Source organism: Hirsutella rhossiliensis (genome assembly GCF_020360975.1).
Source record: "Hirsutella rhossiliensis strain HR02 chromosome Unknown scaffold00015, whole genome shotgun sequence".
Classification (NCBI taxonomy): Eukaryota; Fungi; Ascomycota; class Sordariomycetes; order Hypocreales; family Ophiocordycipitaceae; genus Hirsutella; species Hirsutella rhossiliensis.
The window spans coordinates 371,386-394,285 of record NW_025408681.1 but is presented as its reverse complement, the minus strand read 5'-3'; the positions used below and the strand labels follow the sequence as shown (position 1 = coordinate 394,285).

General features: G+C 52.0%; 4 protein-coding genes across 4 annotated transcripts; 3 read left to right on the top strand and 1 right to left on the bottom strand.

Moving 5' to 3' along the window:
* Nucleotides 1–3,734: 3,734 nt before the first annotated feature.
* HRG_10175 (uncharacterized protein) lies at nucleotides 3,735–4,160 on the top strand (the record flags this gene model as incomplete). The annotated part of the gene is made up of 1 exon (XM_044868646.1): nucleotides 3,735–4,160. The coding sequence occupies one exon, from the start codon at nucleotides 3,735–3,737 to the stop codon at nucleotides 4,158–4,160; it is 426 nt and encodes a 141-aa protein (XP_044716001.1).
* Nucleotides 4,161–5,377: 1,217 nt separating this feature from the next.
* HRG_10174 (uncharacterized protein) lies at nucleotides 5,378–7,266 on the top strand (the record flags this gene model as incomplete). The annotated part of the gene is made up of 3 exons (XM_044868645.1): nucleotides 5,378–5,730; nucleotides 6,334–6,646; nucleotides 7,057–7,266. The coding sequence occupies 3 exons, from the start codon at nucleotides 5,378–5,380 to the stop codon at nucleotides 7,264–7,266; spliced, it is 876 nt and encodes a 291-aa protein (XP_044716000.1).
* Nucleotides 7,267–13,657: 6,391 nt separating this feature from the next.
* HRG_10173 (transposase) lies at nucleotides 13,658–15,804 on the top strand (the record flags this gene model as incomplete). Its single annotated transcript, XM_044868644.1, has 7 exons — nucleotides 13,658–13,674; nucleotides 13,771–13,964; nucleotides 14,049–14,259; nucleotides 14,329–15,066; nucleotides 15,121–15,515; nucleotides 15,597–15,703; nucleotides 15,769–15,804. 7 exons carry the CDS (start codon nucleotides 13,658–13,660, stop codon nucleotides 15,802–15,804), a joined length of 1,698 nt encoding a protein of 565 aa, XP_044715999.1.
* A 757-nt stretch (nucleotides 15,805–16,561) lies between these two features.
* On the bottom strand, nucleotides 16,562–17,939 carry HRG_10172 (pregnancy-associated plasma protein-A domain-containing protein; the record flags this gene model as incomplete). The annotated part of the gene is made up of 4 exons (XM_044868643.1): nucleotides 16,562–16,587; nucleotides 16,736–17,022; nucleotides 17,082–17,596; nucleotides 17,670–17,939. The coding sequence occupies 4 exons, from the start codon at nucleotides 17,937–17,939 to the stop codon at nucleotides 16,562–16,564; spliced, it is 1,098 nt and encodes a 365-aa protein (XP_044715998.1).
* Between the last annotated feature and the right edge of the window lie 4,961 nt (nucleotides 17,940–22,900).

Here is a 22,900-nt window from a genome sequence, read left to right as displayed (position 1 = left end):
ACCTTCCAGTCCGCCTTTTGGTGTTCTCTACCGCAGTATGCCACTGCATAACATCTTTCGCATCGCTTCACTCTCGCGGTCGTCCCGCATATCTTGCGCCGTATGACCTCCGTGCAGCAGTTATTCTGTTCTACTAATTCCTCGCGCATCTGGTCCTATTCCCGCATTTCCTACATCATCGGCTGCGTAACCCAAACGACAATGCGTCAAATCTGGCTCTCCCGTAATGCAAGCCACTCTTCTCCTGTCGGTCAGTTCTGTACCCATTATGGACCCTTCAAAGGAGCATAAATCGCTCACCCGATCTTCTTATTCTAAACCCTTTGACCCAACCAACATGTCTGTCCTCTAACTCAAACCTCAAAACTTTCGTTCCTCGAGGCTCTTTGCGCAACCCCAGATGGGTTGCCTCTCCTGTACATTACAATGTGTGGTATACACATAAAATACCTGGGTTGCCGCCGAATACGCCGTCACAGGAGTAAGCAAAAGCTGTAAATTTGTTGCTACGAGAGCTCTTGGGGAGCGGATTACGTTATGTGACGTCTCGTACGGGAAAGGTACGGGTAAACCCTTTAAACCAATCAGAGACGTCATTCACGGTGTGAATAATTTCTACCGCGGACAGTATACATGGGCTCTAACCAATCACAACGTTGCTCACGGGTAAAGCTAGGGTAAACCTGACCAATCACCTAGACGTATTCGAAGTGGGCTCCAATCAAAACGCAACTGTTAGCAAAGTGGGCCGCACTTTTTGCTCAGTAAAGAAAGCTCCGCTGAATTTGCGCACTGCGTGTACTTCGTCACTTTGTAGCACAATTTACAGCTTCGCTTAATTTTTATTGGCTGACGGCGGGGCTGCACAGGGAGATTATCGCCTCCGGACCCCTCAGTGGACCACAAACCTCCCTCCTGTCAGAACAGCGGTTCTGCGGCTCGTCCGAATGGGGAAGGCGGCAACGATGGTGGGCACACAGAAGAGGTCAATTGGAGCTATAGGCACGGCTGTGTGTGTGTAAAGGCGATGTGTATGATGCCCCCTTCCGGCTAGGAATGTGTCCCTTTTGGGCCCGCAGAAATCTCAGCTGAATGCACCACGTGACCTGCAGGTGACCCATGCCGCTGCTGCGCCGTTCCAACACCTCCTTACCTGGTTTCGAGCTGTATTACCTAGAGAGACTTAGAGGCCTCACTTTGTTCGGACCTTCTTCTCGACAAATACTCTCAGTGTGGCTAACAAACCGACCGTCTGACAGACCGTCTGACAGACCACCTTCAGACCGCAGACCGACCGACCAGGGAATCTCATCAGACCGACAGACCGAGCTGCCGGTCGGATTGAGTGGTCTGAGTCGGTCTGGGTTCCGGGTTTCCAGGCCTACCATTGGCCAATCTGAATATCCAAGTACCTGCACCGCCCTCTTGTGTTATTATTATTTTGTATTGCGCCCGGAGGGTTCCCCCATAGAGCCACTACGCTAAGCTACGTACCTACTGTACATGGTTCCATCGCACCTGAAGCCCCACGCTTCTTTTCATCTGTTTCCAGCCTCGTTCGCTGTGACATGACAGGCCTACTTGAAGGTCAGTTTCTCCAAGTGTTCAGCGTCCTACCTTCAGCGACTGAAGCGCGGTCTGCCAAGTTGAAGGCTGTTGTGTTAGTATGGTTGTTCTTGATCAGTACATGGTCCCTCGTCGGTCCATACTGAAGCGTTTCGTTGCCAATGCGAACTGTATTGTCGCCCGTACAGCCCCCATATCGGGCTGCCACTTGTCGTCGTCTGACTCTGCCTTGCCTCCTAGGAAGAAAGACAGGTTTCCCATCTTTCCGCGAGCATATCGAAGCATGATTTCTCGTTGTACCGTCCATCTTCTGCATCGAAAGAGGAAATGTTCCACCGTTTCCGCCGACTGTCCGCAGGTGCACTCATCCGATTCCTCTGCCCCGATTTTGCAGAGGTAGCCATTCAGTCGTGATTTGCCAGTTCGAAGTTGTACCAACACTTCAGATTCCTTTCTAGTTAGCTCGTCGTACATCTTGCGGGTGTGCTTGCCCGGCAATGCTTTATCGATGCGCTTTGAGTGCTTTCCAACCCTTTCTGGGATCTGACGAACGCGAGTGTGTTCGTTGAGCAGCAGTCGTAACGTCGTTGCTCTTGCCTGAAACGTTGCTGGTTCAGCGATGCATTCATCTCGCGTCGCTCTTTTCGCCTGCATTTTGGCCAGTGGCCCAAGGGTGAACTCCTCATTCTTTGCAGGCACCCAACGAAGTCTGACTCTGCAGCCTCTTTTCGCAAGATACTCAACAGATCCGCCCTCTTGTGTGTGTGTATGTATGTGTATTTCACCCGGAGGATTTCTCCTATAGGGCCTAGACGTAAAAGCTACTGACATTTCAATACATTAATGCGTAACACCTTTGCCCTCTTGTGTTTGCGGGTGTGAGCATGCGGTATAAAATTAAGTGGGGCTCTGCAAGGACAGCCAATGAGAAATCAGCTAACCCAGACCAAGACCGACTGAGCTGCTAACCCAGACAGACCTAGACCGACCGCCCGCGAGCCCTGAGGAACTCAGACCGACCGCCCGCAGGTGCCGGTCTAGGTCTGTCGGTTTGTTAGCCACACTGACTCTGCTGCCTAGAGGGATCGAACGAATAATCAGAGGAAAGAAAGGGAGGAGTTTTCTATAAAGGGACTTATGTCTACTAGATATCCTTTTCTTAAGCAAGCTTTCTAGCTACTCTCTAAGCATACAACTACTAAGATCACCTCATTACCCATCTTCCTACCTACCTTCCTATCCGTCGTACGGACACTAAGTAATCTTAGTGAAAAGTGTCGGCAACTAAGTGATTTACCACACACCGACATTCTGGGGAAAAAAACGAAGAGGAACATCCAAATTCTCCAACCCCTCTTCCAAATTCACCCTACGAGGTGAAGTATAGCTACCCACTCTACTTCCCTCACCAAACCACCGCCGGCTTAGTAGTCTTAGAGAAAGGCCGGCATAAAATAACACAAATGTTTACCTACGGCTTGACGCGGCTCCTGCTCATAAGCGCGCTACTGACGCTGGCAACCCAGGTCCTAACCAGGGATGCCGGTGTCTGGGGCGGCTTGCAGGCTTTCACTGTTTGTCCAACAAACGGTGGGATGGGCGGCCGTGTGAAGGTCGGACCTGGCGTCCGCCAGTTCTGGATACGGTGGATGGTTAAAAACTCCACACACAAGCAGGTTGCGGAGGCTTACCTTAGAAGTCCCTGCTGTTCCCGAACCTCAAGTCGCACATGCATCCCCTGTTGCCCCAAGAACCCTGGCCCCTACGGCCAAACCTAACCTGGCGATAATTCATCCCAGGGAGTGGGTGCCGATGGAACGGAGGCTGGGCGTCTGGCTATTGACATCAGTTGAAAAACAAAAACAAAACCCCAAAATCAAAATCAAAAGAAACACATATCGCACGGAGGATGAGCAAGTGGGCATAAAGATCAGGGACTGGAAGACTCTTGATTCTGCTATCTAAGGTGGAAAGAGGCGAGATCTTTATAGACTGCCTGAATATGAGAATGGAAGGGAATGGTAGTGAATGGAAGCAATCGCCACTGGCCCTTCTCTTTTACACTAAACTCGTAAGACGGTATATAGGTAGGGAGCACTCCTGCCTATCTTTCTCGCCGCTTTTAGCTTTGCCCCAGCAACGTTGCTCTTCCACTACACGGCCGAGCCATGTCTTCGTCTCCGTCGGCGGACAGCTCTGCCCCGCACCTCCGCAAGCCCCTTGGCTCTAGCAAGGGCGCGGGCAGCGATATGTCCATGATGTTCTTCGCCCAGCCCGACTGCCCCGCGAGGTTCGCCCACCACGACGAGCACCGCATTAGGGGCCTCAACGCTGAGGCTATCGCCCGCGTCCTCCTGCCGGTGCCCTCGTGGCTGCTCGAGGCCGACTACGCACCCCTCCGGGCCGAGGGCGACGACCTGGGCCCCTCTCTCTTCTTTAGCCTCAACCTCTCTATCTACGGCCAGCCAATCGTCGACACGGACTGGTCCGAGCAGTGGTTCTTTATGAGCGGCCGCGTTCACCCCTACGCCCTCGCCTGGGAGGTGGAGCGCCGCGACGGTCTTGAGGCTCTCGCGAAGAGAGGGTGCAAGTGATGAATAGATTATGTTTCTTGTCCTTAGATTCTTCCTCCTCCCTAACAAAAAGTGACTTCTTATAGTTCTGTCACCTGTGGCTGCCTTGGGGTGGCGATATCGCCACCCAGGCTGCCTAGATGACGTTGTCATCTAGAAGGTTCGATACCACCGCTTACCAACGACATTATTCATCCTTCTCAGTCACCTTTGCTAGAGTCAACCCGACTATGTAACCCTCGGACTTAGATCGTTAACCCGTTTTCACGACAGAGGCCGGCCCAGACGATAGTAGGGCTGATATTTGAAGATTTTGAAGTCGAATCGGCCTCGGGACCCTTGAATTGAATGAAGAGGAATCGGGTAAGGTCTTCAAATTCGACGAATCGAAAATCAGGAGTCTTTATTCAATTCATTCATCAAAATCTTGAATGAATGGCGGTATGGTCGAAATATACGGTGAAAAAAAAGGATCACCCCGCTTCGCAGCTGCCAGCCAAGGGGGCATGCAGGGGAGGAAAAGGCTAATGCCCAAAGCCACTGATGCGTTTTTGCGTGTCCCTACGCACACTGGGGCGTTGGGCACGGCACCAAGCATCAAGGACACCGGCTGCCGAACGCACAGCCGTGTGAACAGGCAGCCGTGTGAACAGGCATCGGTATGTGGCTGCCTGGTAAACCGGCCGGATCACCTAGATAGTCCGACCTGGCTGCCTCCTACATAAGGATGAGGCAGTCCTAGCTTATTTGGAGAGACAACCATCCCACTTCATCTCATTCATATGCAAATGCATCAGATTGGTAGCAATTCCTACCCTTTGCTTTGATTAGCACCAGTGAGCCATTGTGTAAGCCTCACACCATAGCTCAAGTCTGCTTGGGCACCACACGTGAGCCGTTGACTCGGGCTCGCACCAAAAAAAAACCACCAAAAACAACCATCGTGACTTACATAAGTCGCCCCCACGAGCTTACCCAAGCTCACCACCCCCCACGAGCTTATCCCAAAGCTCATCAATCCTTTGGCTTGCTAACCAGCTAACCTTGTGGTGCGACCGACACCCTTGACAGCTAGCAGCCAACATTTCTTCACCCTCGTGATAACGCTATAGGGTCAATACCGTTGCATTAAGGTGTCTTTCGCTCGTGACGACTTTGGTGATAGGAAGTTTTGCGAAAGCCCGTGTAATCGTATATCACTATCGCAAGTGTCAGCTGGCAAGCAAACCGACCACACAATGGCCAAACCGACCAACGAAGGAAGCTCGGTCAAGCAAGCTGACGATAGAAGCTCGCCACGCCCGGCTGAAGAAGATGATGCACCCCGGCTACCGGACGCAGTCCAGCAACGCCGCCCGAAGCGCAACAGAGTCTCTCTCAACCCCAAGGACAATCATTCGCAATTGGCAGACCAATTACAGCAGCTCCCAGAAGCTCTCAACGCGTGGAAATGGTCCATCCGATTCCTCAAGCTGATGCGAGACAAATCTAAGGAAGCTCTCGATACCTTCACAGTCCGTGACAAGGAAGCATGTGAAGCCTTGGAAGATCTCCTTTCCACGTCTGTGCTCATCAAATCAGCCTACGCGAAGTATTGGCTGTACCACAAGCCGGCATCTCGGACCTCGAACATGTGCCTGCATGGAGAGCAGTGGTGGAAAAAGCCTATATTGTGCCGGAACCCACAGAGGACAACATGATGAAATTGATCTCGAAGATCACGCCCAAGGAAGTTGATTCGAGGTCAATGACATCCAATTTGGTATATCTTCCGGATGCCGACCAACAACTTCCCGCGGAACAGCGAGGTATAAATTCTCAAGCTATGTTGCAGTCAACGGAACCCCCAAAGGCGCCAACTCAGTCACAATCACCTTCAGGCGTGAGGAAGCAGAAAGGAAGCCGGCATAGCCACCACAGCCGCCGCGACCGCCGCAGTCACCACAAACATCGCAGATACCTACGACTAGATGATTCAAGCGACTCGAATCTTCTTCTTCCAGCAGCAGCAGCTCTGGAAGCAGCATTGGCATTGATACGCTCACAGCCGCCGGAGCGCCTCTCTCCTACCACACAGACCTTCAAACCTCTAGTGATGTGGAAGCTGTTGCCAAGAGGCTCAAACGTGACAACATGGGTGTTTTCAACCCCAATCACAAGGATCCTCATAAACAAGGCCTTGTGTCCTCTCAAGCGGCAGCAATGTGTACACGGATGTATACCTCTTCTGCGAGCGCCTGCGAATGTACAAGGATCTCGACTCCTACGCCTTGTCGCAGCACTATATGTCTTTCCTTGCCGGCGGAGCTCTACAGTGGTTCATGAATGAACTTTCCATCGAGCAGAAGGATCGCCTTATGAAGTCATCAGTAGAGCGTTTCTGTAAAATGCTCATCAAGCGATTCCAACGCCCAGCAGCAGAGGTCTCCAAGGAATTACACGGCATTCCGTATACCGTGTCAATGTGGAATGCTGGTGAAGTCTCCTTGCCTCAATGGATTCAACCAGTGTGTCCATCAACCAAGTAAAGCAGAAAATGACACCCTTACTTGACTTGGTTGAAGGATCCGTTTACTCGACTTGGTTTACTCGAAGAAATGGCTGTGCTTTACTTGGTTGGTTGACATTACTTGACTCCGGGAGCCGATTTGCTTGAGTGATCTCTATATCTTGTCCGCCTGTGACCTTGGGACGAGGGGAAAAAGTGCTCCTCGAGCATGACTACGATAGCATGCCAGATCGAAGTAGGTGCTTTGGCATTCGATAGCTGCCACGGTGTTGAGCTGAGGCGATTCCGCTCATCCGTGATGACCTTTTGGTCTGAGAGAAAACCCGCTCACATTCAGCACTCATTGCTGGACAAGTGAACAAGTCGAAAGCCATTTGCGACAGAACTGGGTAGTCTGCCGCATGACAGATCCACCATTGCAAGGGATCTTCGACTTCCGAATCAGCCTTGTTATTCCTAGCCATGAACTCGTCGAGCTCAGAAGTTAGTCTCGCTCTTTCCTCCTTCCTTGCCGGACGCCGCAAGCTCAGCCAGCATCTGTCGGCGTTTGCGAGCTTCCTGGAGTGGGTCAAGGGCGACGAGATCATCGCCAGCCTTATCAGCGACGACTTCTCCTAGGCCAGCGACGAAGCCTCCTCATGGTCCGCAGCGTCCGCTTCCATGTATGCGTCTTCGTATTCTGCGAAAACTTGAACCACGCTCTTTGCCTCACTGATCCACTGCTTGTTGTGACTCCACCAAGTTCGAAGTAAGCAAACTTATTCGCCGGATGCAATGCGACAGCGCACCGATAAGCTGGGGTGGCATCGGTAAGGCCAAAGTACTCTTCTAGCTTGATGCGAGCAGCATCGATTGCGTGGGAATAATACGTTGAAACCACGTCGGGATGGTCATCGGCAAATCTTCCGGCCTCTTGGAGCTTTTTGAAGAGGACATCGAATGATTCAATTGTTTCATGAAGGAGCCATGTGATCCTTCCAGGCCAGCTTTATTGGCTCGGCCTCCATGCGTTTTGTCAGATCTTTGAAAGGCTTCAAGATGTCGAGAAAATGGTGCAAGTCAATCCAATCTTGTAGGGTTAGTACGTCTTGCGAAATGTCGTACCCTACGCCACCGTAGCAATAGTTGAGGAAGAACAGATCAATCGCATGACGGAGCTTGACCGCCCTCTGAATCATTGCATATGCAGAGTTCCAGCGGATTCCGCCGTCGACCAGGACTCTAGTGTAGAGCAGTTCAATGCTGCCTTCCTCGTAAGCCTGCAAAATATACCGTTTCAGCTGCTCCCGCCTTTGGTCACTTCTGTTTACCCAAACACAGAAATTGTGAAGTTTACCGACGAAGCTATGCTTTCTCCAGATTTCAAAACGCTCCACTTCAGACGCGCCGCAAAGCTGTTTCTCCAACTTGCCGACACCCTGCCCAAAGAGAAGGGCTTTGACGATTTGGTTGAGCATATGGCCGACGCAGCGCAGGCGACTCTGAGGCTTGATGACAGGATAGCGCTTCGCCAGCTCTCGAATGCAAGTGTCGTTACTACTTGCGTTGTCCATCATGAAGAAACCAACGTTCTGACCGATCTCGTATGACCCCATGACCGCTGCAAGGACTTTGGCGATATTCTCGCCAGTGTGGGGGCCCTTCAAAACTGGCAAATCCAGCAAAGCCGTTTGCAGCTTGTATGCAGCGTCTAGAAAGTGAGAAACTATAGCCAAATAGTTGGTACCTTCTTCAGATGTCCAAGCATCTGTCGAGACGTGGATCTTGCTTTTGGACAGGCGGAGCTGTTCTTTCAGCCAGGCGCGCCTGCCGTTGTCACCGAACCATTTTTCGCTGACCCAACTGCTCAGCGCTGACGGGCTTTTCGGCAAAACTTTGTCGATGTCTTCCAGGCACAATGCAAATATTTCATTTGTTCGTCGGTGAGTCGCTTGGCGGAAAGTCAAATCAAGATCAATGACCCAGTCGGCAAAATGACTTCGAAACTGGAGGTCATTGAACACCATGCGTCGGCTCCCCAAGTACGACGCGGCCTTGGTGGCTCCTTGAGAGATGCTGAAGGGGTCGGACCCTGCCACTTTGTAACCGAACTCGGCAAGTTTGTGGTGGTGCCTAAGGTGATAGATGATGCTCGTCGTACTCTCGCTGGCAAAGAGCGCTGTGTCGTGACGTCCGCTCACATGGCAATATTTGCAGAGCCAGTACTTGTTGTCGCCGTCTGTCGAGTTGCGCACCGTGTTTGTAGATTATCGATGGTTGCGCCTTCGAGTTCATTGCGCGCTTGTGAGGCTGACGATATCGTATGGTGGCCAACGGTTTTCTGTCGTAACGAATCTTCTCCCAAGATATAGGAAAACGCATTGCGATGCCTTTGGCAAGTCCCTTTCATGGAGATGCTTGCTCGTCGGGGACCGACTGGGAAGGCGTCTTGGGAGGCGTGACGTGCCCGAGATGATTGCAAGGATCGAAAGCTGAGTGAGAGGGCATTGCTGGCTTCCTCAGCGTTGAACAGTTTCTGCAGGATGTTGATGAATCAGGCACGAAGAAAGTAACTGTAATCACCAAGCTCAATCGGCGAGAGGAAAGGGGTTCGTCCACTTTCATGACATGGGTATCACGAAATTGCCTGAAATCAACGCTAGTCAGGTAACTCGGAGTAAACCCGAGTAATGCAGAAAGCTTTACTTTTGCTTGGTCGGAGAGATCGTTACTCGTGATTGACTGTTATGTAATCAACCAACTTCAAGCAACCAAGTCAAGTTACTTGATTGATGGACACACTGTTTGGGGGAAGGGATACACGTGCATGGATAGCGGCACATCGACTCCATCAATCTCATCGAGGAGTTCTCCATGCTCCCCAGCCCCGTCGTCGAAGAAACTCGGCCTGACGAACTGTAGTCGGACCGCACCGACCAAGTTGTGCCCTCGGATGAGCTGCCGGTCGGTAGATGAGGCTATCTCCAGCCCTCGAGGCTCGAGAAGAATTGTACTCCTAGGGGTTCAGAGCTGGCTGCCCTAGCCCTGGTCCCGATGCCGACGAACGAGCCATTGATTGTCTGCTGCTGGATTCTAGCCCTTGAGGAATTCTGGGTAGAAGTTGACCTGGCGGGTACTTATGGCGATGAGAGGAAACGGGGGTATGTCAAAAACGTCTCTGGCCCTCTTGTAAGGAGGTCTCACCATATTCTTATACGCAAATGACCCTCATCAGGCCTGACAAGACAACATTTACAGAATGCATCCTGATGATGCGAGAAGATCCCTCGCCGCACAGCTCTTTGGTCATGAGTACTAATTGGTACTCATGTGATGAGCTAGGACGGCAGCGGTAACAAGTGATGCTCTACTTGTTTGTCTCCTAGATCGTTCCCAGCCTCACTTAACAGCACGTGAGAGAGGGCCAGACAGGGCCCCTGGCTCCAGGGTCCGACAACGACGGCATTGATCAGTCGCGTGACCCTGGAAACGGGCGTCACGATGTCATTGCCCGCATCGGTCCCTGTCTATATTGCTTTTGATCCTATTCGGCTCAGCCCTACGAAAGTCAGCTGGACCTCTTACTCACGAGACGTGATCCCAGACCAAACGCCGCGGTTGGTATGCCATCTGTCAAGCCGGGTACCCCACGACCTTCCGATCTCGAAGCGTCTCCGGGCACGCTTTGTGAGGTTGCCAGCTCCGTAAAGCTCTTACTCCACCGACCAAGTTACAGCTGTGCATTGACCCCCCCGTGCCTCCGTTGCTCCTTCCTGGCCATTCGTTCGATGATAAAAACGGTGTATTTCTTCCGTTCAACCCCGATCGGTTAAGCATGGTATCCTTTTATTTGGTTATTCTTTCTTCACTCCGTCCTCTAGCGGGGTGTCAAGATTTCGCTTGAAGAGGTTCGCTCGATGGAAGATCAGGAACGCCAACCCGCGCGATACCGTGCCAGAAGGGGCCTCGAGATGAGCCAGTTAGAGTGCTTTCGACGAGGCGACTCTACAGGCACTCCGCGAGCCCCAGCAGGAGCCCGCTCGAATTTCGCTCAACGAAATTCGCCGTACGTTGCATGGCCTGGATCGCCAGCGAGCCGAAGAAAGACCCGCCGGGGACAAGGAGTTCCCCAGCAGGAAGCCACGGCGCTGCAGCCCCGAAATGGGAAAGCCATAGTACCCCTTGAGGAAATCGTCGGTACACTAGACGATCTGGAGCGACAGCGCGCCGAGGCCCGGGCCCGGCCGAGGGCGAGCGATACCGAGCCGGTACGAAGGCCAAATACCCCGGAAATGACCTTGCGTCCTCCCCAGACGCCGCCTTCCCGCAAGCGCCGTGGCGAACGACAAGAAGGACTTCTGACTCCAGTGACTCCACCACCCTCGGGTCAAGGCCGGCCCCGGAAAAGACCGAGGCTACCGCATGAGGCTGTCCAATTCCAGCAACGGTCTGTTGACGCGATTCTACAACACCGAGAGTCTTGCTTCGGTGCTCAGAAAGATGCATCGGTAGGAAGATCCTGGTGCAAAGAAGTACCCTCGCTCTTCAGGTCGAGACCTCAAAGTCATTCTATGAGGCCTTCACAGACGAGAGAACGCTACCCATTTCCCACTGCATCTTTTGCTACAGAAAATTCCCGCCTGCGAGGCTCACCATCCTCCAATGGAGAGAGTGCTTAACCCCCTGGTTGGTGCAGGCCACGACGGCTCTCCAGAAATGCGAGAAGTGCCTCCCATCGGATGCTGACCCTCAAGTCGATATTTGCCTGGAGTGCCGCGCTGGTTTCGAACGTGGGAAGCTGCCAACAGACTTGCAAATAGATAAATCATAATCAAATCAAATCAAATTAAATCAAATTAATCCAAATCAAATCAAATCAAATTGCCCCTGCGCTGAATCAAATCAAATCAAATCGCAACACCCAAATTTATTTGGATATCTGATTATTTGGATACGCCCCACAATGGCGACCTGGGCCAATAGTTTTGGGGAGCCAGCCCTGCCTGGCCTAGAGTGGTCGCTAATTACGGGCAGTTGCTTTTCCAGGCCGTGTCACCAAGCTTTCTTTTTGTGTTTTACCTGACACGTTTGATCGTGAAATATATCTTTGGGTGCATCTGCCATATTACGGGGGGAGATATTTGTAGCCGATGGCCAAAATGGGACAGCTCTGCACTTGACTGCTGCAATGGCGCATATGGGAGGAGTACCGAACCTCGCGGTCGAGCAAGATACGATACCCGAGGAGCCCACAGCTGCAAGGAAGACAACGGACCTAGATGACTTCATGACCTCAATTAGGAAACTTGGCGCCCAACCTGCGCCCTCACCGTCCTCCATGCGTGACGAGTACGCAGAATGGGTGGGCAGTACCGATCCGGGCGATTGTCTTGTGGACAATCCCATCCAGTACTGGCTTCTCCGCAGACGCCAATATCCACGCCTGTCGCGAATGGCAATCGACCTCTTTTCCATTCCGGCGATGTCTTCAGAGCCGGAGAGAATATTTAGCCTTGCCGGACAGATGGCCGCAGCTCAGAGAGGCCGCCTCAAAGCGGACCTTATCAAAGCGGACCTAAGGTATAGGAGCGGCTCAATGTATTTTGTCGGGAAAAAGTGGGGCTATCCAGATATCCAAATGAGATCCAAATCGATTCAAATCAAATCAAATCAAATCAGATCCATGATTTTGCTATCCAAATCAAATCAAATTGGACCCCGGATTTGATTTGATTTATCTATTTGCAAGTCTGGCTGCCAAAGGCCTGCTCGGTCAACAATATGGATATCGGATGTGAGCATCGTTATCCTAAAGAACTCGACGGTCTCTCTCCTCTTGAGGAGAGACTGATTGCTCTCCAAGCCCCCTTCGGCTATATTACAAAGTTTACAGTTGATAACAAGACGCCGTCCGGTGTTGGTTACCGGAAACACGTGAAGGGACACATTGTCGTGTTTCTGAACAATACGAACGACCTGGTTGCCACGGTGCTCCCCCACCCGCTCCTTCAGACAGTCGAGAACATCCATGTATCTTGGAGCGGCGCCAACAGACCCAGCCCGGCGGACGGGAACTCTCCTTCGGGTGCGCAAGTCCCGCGTAATAGCCGCCCTTTTATGGCTTCAGAGGAACAATCCCCTGTATAAGGACGTCAAAATCAACCTCGATGAGATACGGGGCTGGAAGTACGCGGAGGGCTCAGTAGTTCCCGCCGTTCTCATGGAACGGATGCAGAGAGAGGATCTCTCGGCCGTGGAAAGGACGCATACAGATCCCGTCGTCCCGAATATTGATCGGGGTTTGAAGAGAACGGCTTCACAAGCATTGAAGAGCTCCTCACCTGGCTACGGGCAGACCTAGCAACGATACCTGCCCGTCAGGTAGCAATACAGCGGCAGAACAGCCCTACGCATTGCCTCGGATCTCCATATGTCTGCTCCTAATCCGGAGAGTGCCGACCAAGGCGGTGATATTCTATATGAAACTTCAACCTCCGGCGTGTTTCCTTTGGACGGGCCGGCCGCTTTTGCTGAAGTTGACAAGCTGTCTTTCCTAGCCGAAGCCTACCAGACGAGCCAGATTAGGCGCGGCGATGATGCCGAACCCTCCGCCAGACTTGCAAACAGATAGATCAAATCCAGATATATTCAAATCAAATCAGATATATCCAAATCGGATCAAATCAAATCGCCTCTCAGGTTATTCAAATCAAATCAAATTGACCTGCAACATATTCAGATCAAATCAGATCGCGGAGGTCGGATTTATTTGGATATTTGACTATCTGAATGGCAGCTTCAGGGTAAGCCTCTGCCCACCAAACCTGCCGACGAGACCTCGTTGATCCTCGTTTTGAGTTCCCACTTAGGGACCGGAGGAGGCTTGGGTCGAACCTAACGCGTGACGCGCAAATTTTCATCTTGGCGCGCACCAGCGGCTTTACGCATCGTCAATTGTGATCCTGCAAATTTGCGCAGCGTTTCCCAGGCCATTCCCCCAGCATCAACCCGATCCGCGGTTCTCGCGCGGATGCGCTTCATGATCTAGTATGGCCCTATCTCCCAATACCGAAAAAATGTCGTGCCAGTGATTCAGGCGCGTGCTTTTTCTTCCAGTGTCACAGACAATGCTCCCCAATCCAGTGCATCGAATCCAACAAGAGAGATCGCAGACGACGCATCGTTCGCGGTCGACCACGTTGGCTACGAGGGCATTGACTGGAACCGAGTGTCGGGCTACTCTATTAGCAAGCGTCGGAAAAGGCCGCGAACGAGCTGGATATGGGAGCATGGATACGACATTGAGAAAGACAGCTCTGGTCATCGATTTTGGCTGTGTAAGATGTGTCACCGGAAGAGGGCCACCGTAACGCACATATACGACGCTGCATCTACGAGCCAAGCGAGCGCTCATATGGCAGTTACTCACCACATCAACAAGGACGGGCCGATGCCAGCTCAGAGAAAGAAACAACGCACTTTGCTCGACATGATTGACCTGGATTCCCACCAGCCTAGGGAACAAGCTCTGATGAATGCTTTCGTCGCGTCCTTTGAACCTATTCGCTTTCAGCAGCTGCTCATCCGCTGGGTGACTTGCGATAACATCCCATTTCACAAGCTTGAAAGTCCGTATTTTCGCGACTTGATGGCATATGCGAATGGAGCTATCGTCGACTCGGGAAGTCTTCCCACACATAGTACAATCCGCCAATGGATTGTACGGTCGTTCGATCGGCATAAAGGCGTCGTGACAGAATTGCTCAGTCGCTCGCTTAGCCGCATCAACGTGTCTTTTGATGCATGGTCCTCTCGTAAATTCACGTCCCTACTCGGACTTACCGTCCATTTTCTCGATGACGAAGGCAGGTTTCGAACGTTTCTCCTCGGCCTGCCTCGGATCGAGGGTCGCCACAGCGGTGAGAACCTTGCCGACCGAGTGAGCGAGATAATCCACGAGTACGGCTTTGAGAGCCGCGTGGGATACTTCGTGACGGACAACGCGGAAAGCAACGACACCTGCCTCGGGCACCTCAGCTCCGAGATAGGATTTAGGAAGCAGCATCGGCGACTTCGCTGCTGTGGGCATATCATCAATCTTGTCGCCCGATCCATCCTTTTTGGAACAGACGTCGACGCCTTTGAGGAAGATTGTCAAGCTGAGAAAGAGATCCAGGATGACATGAAGCTTTGGAGGTGCAAAGGTCCCATAGGAAAACTCCACAATATCGTCCATTGGGTGCAAAGGTCTGGTCAGCGCATTGAGAAGCTTCACAAACTGCAGTCCATCGAGAACATTGCCCTGAACCTCGAGGATCAAACGACCTACGATGTTATCGTGGACAACGCGACTCGTTGGAACTCATCCGAAGCCATGATGGAGCGGGGTTACCAGCTCCGAAATGCACTTGACTCACTTGTGCAAGCAGAAGTGACAGAGTGGAGCGAATACGTGTCCAGGAGAACTCAGAACGGAACGAGGCCAATGCCAAGGAGGAGCCGAAAGAAGCCCGCGATTATCGACGATAGAATGTCTGTCGAAGACTGGTCAGTGATTGCAGAGTATCTCGCCATACTGAAACCATTGAAGATAGCCACCAAACGATTGGAAGGCCGACCCAAAGAAGGTAAGTTTGGTGCAGTTTGGGAGGTTCTGCTTACGATGGAGTGGCTTTTGAAACATCTGGAAGACTCGAAACTTCGACATGAGCGTGATGAGGAGCCGTTCCTCCGTATTGGCTGTAATCTTGGGTGGATGAAACTGGATCAGTACTATGCCCTCACCGAGGATAGTCCAGCGTATCTGGCGGCTCTCGTCCTTCATCCCGCGTTTCGATGGTCAACTGTCGAATCGCAGTGGGCCGAGCATCCGGATTGGTTGGATAGAGGCAAGGCGGCTGTTCAGGAGCTGTGGGAGGAATATCGGGCGCTGGCCGTGGAGCAGGATGCAATACCCGAACAACCCACAGTTTCGCGGAAGACAACGGATCTGGATGACTTCATGGCCTCAATCAGGAAGCTCAGTACCCAGCCTGCCCCGTCAGCGTCTGCCATGCGGAACGAGTATGCGGAGTGGGTGGGTACGACCGACCCCGGTGATTGCCTGGTAGATGATCCAATCCAGTACTGGCTTCTTCGCAGACGTCAGTACCCGCGCTTGTCGCGGATGGCAATTGACCTCTTCTCCGTTCCGGCTATGTCGTCTGAGCCAGAACGTATCTTCAGTCTTGCCGGGCAGATGGTCACTGCGCAGAGAGGGCGACTCAAAGCTGATCTGATAGGAGCTGCGCAGTGTATATCATCTTGGGAAAGGAGTGGGGTAATTCAAATAGCCAAATAGATCCAGATTGGACGGCCTTGAGCCAAATCAAATCAAATCGGAACGAAATTTTGGAGACGCAAATCAGATCAAATCAGATCAGACTTCAAGTTACTCAAATCAAATCAGATTTAGGGTCCAATTTGATTTGATCTATCTATTTGCAAGTCTGGCAAAGATGCGGAAGGAAGAACCTTTCGTTCCTCAAGGCATTCCTTAGGCCTCTACCTAACTTTCGAATGTGCGAGTACATCTCTAACGGCCCGAAGCTGGGCTACTAGGGGCTTGCTCGTATAATTTCCCGAACGCACTTTATAAATTCGCGATTTTGAAGAAGCTCAGGCTTCCGAGTATTTCTATACTCCGGTTTCTGTGAGCAAGTCGTTGCTCCTTTCCTGCAACTATCCTCGATACGATAAGGATAGCAGGCCCTCTTCAAGAATGACTCGTCTAGTTGTTCCGGTTGTTCCGGCTGTGCTGGCTGTGCTGGCTGTGCTTGTTGCTCTTGAGCCTGCGTGACATCATTCGATGATGAAGAATCAGTGTTGTCTACAGGTGGTAGACTACTGGGGTTCCGTATATATCCTCGGACGCATGATATAAAGGCCCCATTTTTTAGAAGTTCGGGCTTCGGCGAGCTTCTGTAGTTTGGTTCCCGTAAGCATGCCTCTGTTGCTTTCTTGCAATCTTCCTCGGCACGATAAGGATAGCAGGCCCTGTCTCGGAAAGATTGGTCTACTTCTTCCTCTTGCCCTGATTCAGACCCCTGTTCTGGCTCAGACGACGTACTGTCCGGCGGCAAAATAGCATTATCTTGAGCCACGGTCTCTTTGACACATGGCAGGACCGCGTTAATAAGCTGCTGCTTCTTATCGTTAGGGTAGTTGCCGTTAGGGAATTTCTGCTTTATGCAAGTTTTTAGGATTTCTTTGCATTTGTTATCGTCGGTGGCATATTGAAGGCATGTCTCGAGAATGGCATTCAGCTGACGGGGGGGGACTGCGGGGGCGCGCAAATGCTCCCACATCCTGCGCATGCGTTGAAATTGCAGCGGCGTGAAGTTGTCAAGACAGGAGCTAAAGCTTGATGTTATTCAACTTGAACGGCTTAGAACCAAAGAGGCAGGCAAACTTACTCTGGACCGTAATCCATGAAGTTGTGGACAGGGTCGGGGCGAGCATCGCCACATGAATGCAGATTGGTATCGCAAGAGTAATCAGCTTTTGCCTCAGGAGGAGTATCGGCAACCTTGTCGCCGTCTTTGCAGCCCCCATCAAAGGTATGAGCAAGGCCGAGGAAGTGCCCGACCTCATGTACGGCGGTAATTCCAAGGTTATAACGTTTGTTGCGGCCGGAAGGGAGAGTATCGGTCCGTAGAGAGCAGCCATCACTTTTTGGGTTAGTTCGAACAATAGTAGGGTAGTGGCAGGTGCCAAGAGCATCACCACCGTCAGACCCTTTCACCTGGTCGGTGAAGTATAAGTTCAGGGTTTTATGATCGCCTTGGTGAAGGGTCGTCTTCATATTGTTATTGTCGCCGCCACCCGCCCAGTTTGCGTCGACTTTGCGGGTAATGTTATTCAGCTCGAATTCAAAGTGCGGCTTGAAGGCGTTGTTGAGTACTTGTATCTGCTGGCGAAGTATGTCATCCTGCAAGTATATCAGCCAAGAGCTCCATCTTCTTGTTTGTTTCGTTTTCATATAAAGCATGGTCGCGACCTACTTGAGGGAAGTCCGCCGCCGATTTCTCCTGGGCGGAAATGACAATAATTTGCACTGGAACCTGGATAACAGGCTCCTCCTCTCCGAATCGAAGGGCGATTGATGGAGGTATTTTCTCAAGCTGCTCGGAAAGAGAGATCAGTTCGGGCGGGGCGCTGAGCATTTCTGAAGTATCTCTCGGCATGTAACCAAGATCCTCCTCTTCTTGCGCCGTCACCAAGGACGTTGCGGCCAGGAGGCCAAGGGCCGAGTATACAGCACCGGGAAGCATGGTGGTAAAAGATAAAACGAAGGTGGTAAAGATAAAGAAGCGACGGATCAAGGGAGATCAGCTGAACGACTGAGTAAGTCACTGTAGCGAGTGTTGGGAGGAATCACGAGTGAGGAAGGCATTAGCTTTAGCATCCCTTTTGAGGATTTATATAATCCCCTCTTGTTAATGATTTTGACACCTTTTAGCTGCTAAATAATCAACTGACTCTATTGCAATGCAACCTAGTCATTGGCGATGCGCATTATCGAGTCACTGGCACGGGCAATGGGGATGAAGTCCGTTCTGGGGACAGAGTCTTGAGTCACTGGGTAGATCCCGTCTCGTCGAGGGATATCCGACATAAGTACTACCTGGCTTCCACCACCATTGTCTGCTCAAGCCTAACTACCTAGTGTCGGCCGGCCCATGAAAACGCTTAAGCATTACACTGCCTCTTTGCATAAGGGGACGCGTACTGTCCTCTACTATTAAGGCTGCGATTAACGGGTTAAACCTCCCGCTATTCGGCCACCAAAAAAAGTGGGCTAGTTTGGCTGGTCAAGGCGCAGTGCATATGTCCATACTCCCGTTCTCGGCCAGCCTGCGCATACAACTTGTCAGCCGAACTTTGTCAAAAGCCGCTCCAATGGATCCCCGACAACTTTGGGCCCAGAGAATATATATGACCAGCAGGGGATCCCTGACCTATGACCTTAAACGTGACCCAATGGGTCCGACACCACCACAATAAAGTGGGCTTGCCAAGGGTAGCAGTAGCAGCCCATTCTGGCCGAGGCAGGGACAGGGCGTGCTTTCTGGTTCCGCCACTGAAATTTCGTAGAAAATATGAGCCCACACCGCGGGCAAGCAAATTCGCATTGACTGCCAAACCGCGCATCTCATGTCTCGTCCGTACGATGTGGGAGTAGCCGAGGTGGCATTGGCACGGCAGGGGTTCTGCTCCTTAGCTTCCACATTGGTACTGCCCCACCCTTACCTTAAGGTACTTATTGGCCTTCTTGCTTTTTCTGTCTCTTCCCGCTGTGGGATGGTGCCTGAATGACCGATTGCTTTGCCTACCTTCTTGCATGCTTTAGTTCCTAGCGCTGCCGCCTGCTTGCGTTCTTTTCTTTTGTCCTCTGCCTTCGTCTTGTTTGCGGGATGGCTCCGGACAGATAGGCTCTGACAGACATATTGCAGGGATTATCGCGCTAAGCATGGGTTAAAAGCCATCGCGCCTCGACTACGGCCTGAACGGGCACAAGTGCCATTTTTTAGTCTGAAGGGAAATCCACTAGTATACAATCCTGGGTAGGCCGCTGCTGCAGTTCCAATTGCGTTTCATCCTCCTTGGAAGCCTTCCGCTTCTTGCACCGCGGCTTAGGCATATCCGGTTCCTCACCCTTTCGGGCCTTTCCTGCTCTATCTGGAGACTTCCCAGTAGCAATTGTCGACTTCTCTATATCCTTCGTGCTCCGTTCTCGACTACGTCTCGTTTCCCGAGGAAGCTGTGGCGAAGTTGCTAAAGGAGAGGACGGGGTCGAGGAAGGGTCAGGAGGCTGATCAACTCCCTTCAGCAAATCCGAAGTGGCTCGGTCCGCTTGAGCGGCAGTATGCTCTGCGGCCTCACGGCCGGTCATGGATCGCATTTTCGTGCTACCGTGCGATTTGAACCTCTTCAAGCCAGGCGAATGCAGTGCTTCCGGCAATTCCGGAGGCAGGAGAGCTCTTGACTGTAGCTGCGCCCGTAAATCTGCTATTAGACGGTCATTCTGTAAGCGAAAGAGTCTCGAGAACTCCTCTGCCTGCTGTCCGCCGAGGCTCCCCTGTACTTGAACGACCTCCAATCCCGATTGAGGAACCATGTTCCTGCCGCCATCTTGGTAACGACCCCCTGGATTTTTTGTGACCTCGGGAGCTGGCTGCTTTGCATAAGACATGGTCCAGTTGCGTACCACCGCAGGTCCGTCGAGTAACCAGCGTACCTGAGTGGGAACTCACACGCGAAGGGACATCCAGGTTCGTTGAGAAGGCCCAATACCTTACGCTCCTTCTCGAGCTCGGTGTTTTGCCTCCATCTTAGAGCTTTTGCTGCCTCCCACTCCGGAGCTAGCTTGCTCAGAACATAGTGTGGAACCTTCCCGATAAGAAGGCGAAAAGCAGCTCGGTCCAACAGCCTTGGGACGTCTGCCCTGCTCCGATTCTCGTCTTCAGTGATTTTTTGAGTCAATTTCTTCAAGCTTTCGGCCAGTTTTTGACAGGATGCCTGCAAGGGAAGTTGCCTGCTGAGAGACTGTTTGACCACGACGTGGTAACTTTCGTTCCTCTGGGTATTGTTGCATCCTAGGTTTGGGTATTTTCGTGTGTGTGCTCGGGCAAATTGCCGCTCTTTCGGTTTCCAGTTATTCTCGAGATAAAGGCGTTCCGGCTCCCGAATTTCTGCGAGCAGCTTGCCTCGCCGTTTTTCCAGTTGCTCCTCATCGGGAGCTTGTATGTAATCCCAAACGAGCCGAAGAAGCTCTTCCCTCCGTTCCTTCGTATATTTGCCCGAGTCCAACAATCGCTTCTTGAAGTTCTCTGCGGCGTGCCATTCACAGAGTTGCAAGATTCGCCTATCTCCACCCTCGGAATGCCGATCAGCCCTCGCTTGGGACGCTGCCATTGCGGCAGCGAGCCCTTTGGTTTGATCCCCGAGAACGATTTGAGGCGGTGGGCAATCGTACCAGACCAATTCTGCCAATTGGGCATTCACAAATTCGAAGGCCTCGGCTGATTCAGATGTTATAAAGGCGAAAGCCAGAGGAAACGTCTTGCCTGTGTTTGTGATTCCCACTATGACGGATAGAGGCAAGTGGAGGCAATTGGTGTTGAACGTCGCATCGGTTTGCATAAGGAATCCGCTGACGAATCTTCTACCCAGGCGGACCTGCTCGGAAGAACAGAAGAACAGGTGCTCGAGTACCCGCGCTGTCCGTCGTCCTTGGTCGTCAAGAAGGTATTTGAAGAAGCAACGAACACGGAAGTCCTCGAACTCCAAACAAGTGAGCAAGAGGTCAAGCGCTTCTTGACTGCTGCGTCTTCCTTCAGACCGGCTCAGGCTGTAGAACTCCTTTGCAGAAAGACAGTTGCCTAAGCCGTGCTGGTCGAGAATCCGGGTTGATTCAGTTGCTGATAGGCCGGCAGTCCGATGCGCGAGGGCCAGATCGACTGCCGCAGCCCGCTCTGGGATGCGGGATCTATGGCAGGCGTAGTGGAAGGGATTTTGAAGTGGCGGATGCGAATGATATGCGTACGTGAAACCGACCACCCAGCCCTTTCGCTCCTCTACCCCTCCATGGCCGCTCCGGATAGTTTTATAGGAGACATAAAGACTGTAGGGACACTCCTTGGCCTTGATGTATGTGAGCTCCTTCTTTCGGTCCCCTCCCTCTGTGACGGTACTCGACAGCTTCCGAGTGTTTCGCGTGCCTCTACCGTGATGGATGCAGTTCACTTGGAGGCGGTCGCGTACCTTGCTGGCAGTAACGAGAGCGAAGTGGCTTGAGGGACCAAAAGGAGTGAGATGCAAGGAGGATGACTGAGCTTCTGCTGGAAGAGACTGGTTGTCTTTAGAAGGTTCTAGGTCATGTCGGATTTGTCAGCTATGTCTATATAAGACGTAGCCTTCCACTCTTCTCAAGAAGAAGGACAACAGATGCAATTTTTTACCTCGCACTTCGCGACAGCAACAGCTAAGGGGGTGTGTTGAGAGGAAGGGTCTGGAACTTAGACCCTAAGCCCGAGAGTCTGCCAAAAGTTAGGAGGAGAAAGGAGGGGGCTAAGAGGAGGCTAGAAAGGCTTGGAGCTGAGGGCTGACGTGGCCGGTGGGGTAGGGGCGAACGCCGGTCTAAAGTCACGGATAGAGATGTCAGCCAATAAAGACGCTATAAAACTAGCGATACATAGAAGTCCTAGCAATTCGGCTTAGTACAATAGCTACATTGCACACGTCAATCTACGCGCTACTAAGGGTGTATCTAGAAGGTAGCTACGTACTGTGGGTCCCGTAACTTCAGACCGGCGTTCGCGCACTCAATGGGATACGGAAAGAACAAGACAGAGAGAGGCATCAATTGACCACAGAGAAGCCCCCTTTGCCCCACTCTCTTCGCGAGACCTGCAGCGCTTGATAGTCGAGGCCTTCATAATCTGCACTAATTAACGTTTGCGGGAGGCGCCGAAATTAGGCATGATGTGTAAGGCCCCCCCCGCCGAGGGCGGTACAATAAGCCAACCCACTTCACAAGTCGGCCCAACTTTTGCTGGATGGTGCAGTAACTTCGTGACATGATGGGAAATGAAATGCGAAGGATCAAGGCAATGCGAGTAATGACCATATTCGAGTCATGGCCTTGGTCCATTGCTGAGGTGGGAGAGCTATTGGTGAGTTTATGTGCCGAAAGTGGTCGCCCTTGACAAGGCCCAGAGGGATAGAGTGTCACGACCCTGCGCGCCAGCGTAGAGACACCAGCGCAGAACCTCACCAGTGTCGCGTGCCCAAGCAGCATCACGTGCCCACGTGCGACCTCGTGCTTACCTGAGCGCTGCTGAGGTAACCTCGTGCATATGCACATAAGGGCCAGCTCGGTCGTGTAGTCTAGTCTTTCTTTCTTGCTCCTTAGCTTTGAGTCTTCGTTCATAGTGCCAATACATCTTTATAGCCGTCAAGGCTCGTATGTGCCTGGCCGTAACACGTATAACCACCCCCTTGCCTTGAGGTGAGGAACGAGGAACGAGTGACGAAAGGATTTTCTTGCCCTGCGAGCCACAACCCCCCTTTCTCCTCGAGTTTCGCCCCCGGCTTTTCCCGCCTTCTGATTGGCTAGCATTTTTCTCGCTTTGCCTTGAGGAACGTTAGTGCCTTGAGGAACGTTAGTGACGAAAAGGTTCTTCTGGTTCCTCCCCGGGGAGAAAGGAAAAAAAAAAAAAGCCGCCATGCC